This window comes from Nannospalax galili, unplaced genomic scaffold (assembly GCF_000622305.1).
Source record: "Nannospalax galili isolate Female #2095 unplaced genomic scaffold, S.galili_v1.0 scaffold406, whole genome shotgun sequence".
Classification (NCBI taxonomy): domain Eukaryota; kingdom Metazoa; phylum Chordata; class Mammalia; order Rodentia; family Spalacidae; genus Nannospalax; species Nannospalax galili.
In genome coordinates this window covers 5,389,566-5,394,837 of record NW_008357033.1, presented here as the reverse complement: position 1 = coordinate 5,394,837, position 5,272 = coordinate 5,389,566, and the positions used below count along the sequence as shown (strand labels likewise).

Sequence of the window (5,272 nt, the reverse complement as noted above, 5' to 3'; positions counted from 1 at the left end):
GAACTCTGAATAACATTTAGCTCACAGGATACATCGGTGAAACAGCTGGTATGTACTATAATGTAGAAACTAAATGGTAAAGGTGTAAAAGGAAGTGGGGTCCAAAACTACTGCTGCCCATGTTCTCTGGTCTGTAGTGTTGATTGGAGATCATAACTTCTAGATACAGACCCAGGATGCTTACCATGCAGACCATGGGGTACCCAAATATGGGAAACTCAGTCCAGTGAGGGTTGCTGCCTGTTAGGAACAGCTTTGTGGGGGCAGGTTTGAATCTTTACATGTTATTTATTTTATGAGTGTTTTGTCTTCAGGTAGTTAAGTGCACCACATGCATGCAATGTCCACGGAGGCCAGCAGAGGGTGTCAGATCCCCTGGAACTGGAGTTACAAGTGGTTGTTAACCACCATATGGCTGCTGGGAATCAAACCCAGGTCCTCTGCAAAAGCAGCCAGTGCTCTTAACCACTGAGCCATCTCTTCAGTTCCATGAATCTTTAACTTTAAAAAAGGATAAGTGGGTAATTTTGTGTCCCTTGGGTCATGAATGAAAACATTGGTTATGCAAAACAGTACAAGCTTTTTCATTTTTTAATAATATCGTAAATATCTCAGAAAGGATGTATCATTTCTAATGAATATCAAAAAATGTTGCCACAATGACACATTCCCCTGCCCATACTTGTCCTCCCCTGCCCCTACAGTTATCCAAATACTAGTAGGAAATTATAAAAGACACCCCCAAACCACAAGCCTCCCTTCACCCTGTCCCATGAGTAGTGTTAAGAGTCAATCGTTAAGGGCCACATATACAACACGTGCATTTGTGATGACAGACCTTGGGGATCTGTCCATCCATCTGTCCATGAGGGAGTTGGTGGTGAGGACCAGTAGCAGCAATGGGCAGCCTCCCTCCCTGGGGTGCTGGAGGGGGGCAACAGGTGATGAATAACCCTGCAGGTCATCTTCAGGGTGATGCTGGCCTTCTGAGAGGATCATGTGGCCTGTGAGCAGCTGGGGGCCTGGGCTGTGTGCACAGAGGGGTCTGAACAAGTGCCCAATTTTCCAGAGGGTGATGAGCATCTGGCTTAGGCAAGCCAGGCTTTGGAGGGAAGGGAGCAGGCTGGACAGGGCAGAACAGCTAGGAGTCTGGAAACTCTGGGTGAATAGAGCACACAGGTCTCTGATAGGACCCTGGAGCCTTAGTGTGGAGAGATCTCACCTCTCCACCAGACAAAACTGAGAAACTAAAAGAAAAGGGAAAGACCACTCCTTCCCCGACTTCCCACCCACCCACAGTATCTGGGCAGACAAAGCAGTGGGGAAACCCAGCAGATGAGGTCAGTCCAAGAAGTTTGAGGGCAGGCAGGGGGTTGTAGAGCCATCCTCCCCCTGGGGGCTGCATTTGTTCTGCATCTCCACATACAGGGAAGAACCCATGGATGGATGGCCAGCTCTTCCCTCTGGTGGGCAGGAGCGCAGGCTCCCCAGGGCCTGGTGACAGGTGGGTAGGGCCTTCTCACTGAATCTGCAGGCACAGGCAGGAGGGGAGGGAAGTGGAAGGTGCCAGCAAGAGAGAGAAGGTGGCATAGGGTAGGGGACATGGGTGGCATCCAGCTTCAGGCTTCACTGTAGCTCCCCTTCAGCGGCTGCCATAGGTTCTCAGCCAGAGGGCCCAGCCAGGCAGCTGCAAGAAGTGATGGCTACCTCCTGACGAGAGGGACAGAACCAATGGCCAGGAGGGCTGGACGGATGGTGGCAGCTCCTGCCAGAGGGGTTGGGGATGGGCTGGTCTCCAGGGATCAGGGATGAGCTAAAATTAGAGTTCTGGGGGAACACAATCATTTCATGATAGATTTGATTTAAAATAAGCAAGTGGGGACAGGGTGCAGCAGGAAGGGGGACAGAGAGGAGACCAGCACTTCTCTGGAGAGAGTAAAAGTCAAAGGCAGGCGGCAAGGCAAAGAGGCAGGTGGAGAACTGTCCTCCCTATAAGGGAAGGACTCCACTCCATCCCCTCCACCAATGTGAGATGTGGGGAAAACTGAGATCTGGGGAGGGAAGGGAGTGGCCACAGTCACTGAGAGGGACAATCTTTGACTCCTGGAAGCTGGGGAATATTTTCAACCCTAACATGGACAAAGGTCATATCGCTGGAAAAAAGAAGACCTAGGAGAAAAAACTGTTCCTGGGGCATGGAGGAGAGTGACTGGGGAAGGCCATAGACAAAGAACAGATTGAAAGGCTGTCAGAAGGGGATGGGTGCCACTCCTCCACTCTGCTCCATCTGCACACAGCCCATGTATAAAAGTTTACAGTATGATACAGAATTGCTAGAAAACATGGGTTAAGCCACCGTAGGCTGGGATCTGCTAGTCACTGTACAGAGTTATCTTGGTCAGGTCATGGAGGTGAGGCCAGGGTACAGGGTGCACAGTGGCTGGCTGGGAATTAACTTGTTAATAGGTCCTGTGCAGAAGAGCGAGCCCCTAACATTAGGCAAAGTACAAATTTCAGGGATTCATTTACACATGGGGCAAGGGCGGGAGAAACATCTGAGTGTTTGGTGGGAGCTCAGAAGTGAGTCTCCTTCTCTGTGATGGCCGAAATGGTGCCGTCGCCCTTGACTTTGGCCTCACAGTCATTAACGGTCACCGTCCGTGGGCCTGCCCCAAGCTTGCCCCGCATTTTCAGATCAGCACTGGATAGTGTCAACTTCTGTAATTTCTAGATGGTTGGAGAGGAGAAGGTTGTGTGAGCATGGCTTCTGGGGCCTCGAGTCCACCCACCTCCAATTTCCCCAACTGTGCTTAATAGCTGGTGCAGTGGAGTCATCAGAGCATTGCCTCCTTGGGGCTCAGTTTCCACTACTGGAAATGGGGATGGGGGAGGTCCCCACTCCTGGCATTACATGGAGTAAGTAAAGAGATGGAGGTGCTTAGTTCCTACAACTGCGACTTGACTCTGGAAGGTGACCAGGACTGAAGAGCCAGAAGCAGGGCCCCATCATCTAATTCCATCCCTGGGGATGGAGGGAGTTAGGCTTTGAAGTGCTGTTCCCTCAGCCACTGACTGACCTCTATCTCTGTGGAATGGGATGACAGGCCCTGTCTAGAGGGTAAGAAACTTCCGGGACTGCTGAGGTTAGGATTGCTGGATGAATGGGGACCTACCCTACCTCAGGGATGCCAGCACACTGCTGCTGCAGTGTAGGGGAAGGGACACAAGCCTATACCCTGCTCTTCCACTCATGCTTGTAGGCAGACATGCCTCTAATCTGGCTGCACATGTGCAGCCTCAGTCTCTCAGAATGTATCTTGCCCATGGGCCTCATTCAGCACCAACTGCACTGCCCTATCTTTTGGGCCAGGACTCTGAGCACAGACTCTTTCCTAAAAAGAGCTACAAGGGCTTTGAGGTGGCTTGCTACTCCAGGACAAGGTTGGGTCTCCTCTTTCAGGTGGAATCCACAGTGTCTGGGTAGGATTAGCACTCAGACTCACAGGGGCTGATTAACTGGATGCCTTCTGAGTGCCAGACCCCACACCAGACTCTTGACCTGAACCAAGGTTTAAAGCAAGAGGCTCTGGAGCCAGGCATATGATTTGTATCCTGGCTCCACTACCTACACACACAAGACATGTACTTGCTCTGCCTCAGTTTCCTCATCTGCTACTCAGCATTATTGTGAATCTTGGATCAATGGACCATCCACAGTTAAAATATATCGTTCATCTGAGCTGATCTCCTAGGTGGGTCCCTGTATCCCCACTTCCCTCTGGATCCCTCCTGTCTCAGGCAGAGAGCTCAGGGCGGGGAGAACTAGAGGCTGGGCCTGACCAGCCCAAAGAACTCAGTCTGTAACAAAAGCTCCACCTTCTGGGTGGGCAAGGTGTGAACTAGAGGAACTGGAGGGCTTCTAGAAAGTGCTTCTGAACACCAAAGGCCATCTGGAGTGCTGACAAGGGTGTCCCCAAGCTGAGGTTTTAAAGCCCAGGTCCGCTCCCCTCTGGACAGTTTGGTCTCAGATCAGAACTAACCAACTGCCCTTAACCAACACTCCCTGTAAGTGAGCAAAGGGACTGTCCCTACTCCGTCTGCCTCTGGCTGGAGCCCAGGCTACCATGAGCAGGTGGCTGGGGAAGCATCTCAGATGGCATTTGTGTCTTGGCTTGTGTATGTACACCTCGTACTTCTGACTCCCTGTGGCCTTGGCCTAGGAGACAAAAGTGACTCTCCATAGGTCCTTAGGCAGAGAAAGGCCCTGCAGTGGAGAGCTGGACCCTCGGCAAAATCCCATGGAAGAGGCCAGACTCCAGGCTGGCTTCCACTGCTCAGCTCCAAGGCTGTGCCCCCCGCACCACCACCAAGCAGGCCACTTCCCTTCCCTGTCTCCTCATCTTAGAGAACACTTAAGCACTTCCGCCCTGCAGGGATGCTGAGGGTTAGCTGATAGTGTCTTCAAGCTTCTTCAAACATACTAGGACAGTGTGCAGTGCCCAGCAAACCTTCTGCTGTCTGCTAAACCAGCAGAGAGAGTCTTGGACTATCTGACCAGGGGAAGGACAGCAGGAGGACAGAGGACTCAGCAGTGAGCCAGGCATGGTTATCAGTGATTCTATTACAGAAAATGCCCGTAAAGCACAAATCCATGGAGGCAGGAAGCAGATGAATACTGTCAGGCTGAGAAGAGTGGTAACCATGAACACGCGTGTGGGGGTCTTATGGACAGAGATGAACTCTTCAAAGTTGGTTTATGGGGACGACTGTATTAGAGGGCACATTACTAAAATGTTATTTTATTGTACATTTTATAATGACTAAACCGTTTGTGATGGTTAGTATTGACATCTTGACAGAATGTGGAATTACCTGGGAGATGGGCCTCTAGGCATGCCTGTGGGGGACCATCTTGATTGTATTAATTGAAGCGGGAAGATCTGCCCCACTCTAGGTGGTGCCATTCCCTAGGGATCCTAGACTAGCACATGGAGAAAGGGAGCTGAGCAGCAGCATCCATTGCTCTCTGCTTCCTGATTATACACGTAATGTGACCAACCAGCTGCCTCAAGCTGCTGCCACCTTGACCTCCCTGCCATGATGGACTGTATCCTTCCCTTTTGCTCTTAGGTTGCTTTTGTCAGAGTATTTTATCACAACAATGGGGAAATAAACTAAGACACTAAAAAAAATAAAACTGACCTAACTGTTGGCTGTGTGATCTTAGGTGAGTGGCTTCATCTTTCTGAGTCTGTCTCTGTTAGAACACCTC

General features: G+C 50.8%; 1 protein-coding gene across 1 annotated transcript in view; it reads right to left on the bottom strand.

The window, feature by feature from the left end:
• Positions 1 to 584: 584 nt before the first annotated feature.
• The window catches only part of Slc6a11 (solute carrier family 6 member 11), a 133,526-nt gene continuing 128,838 nt past the window's right edge, over positions 585 to 5,272 (bottom strand). The window contains exon 14 of the mRNA XM_008854892.1: positions 585 to 2,727. Within this exon, the coding sequence (XP_008853114.1) occupies positions 2,575 to 2,727 (153 nt within the window). The 3' untranslated portion in view covers positions 585 to 2,574. The remainder of the gene's footprint in view (positions 2,728 to 5,272) is intronic.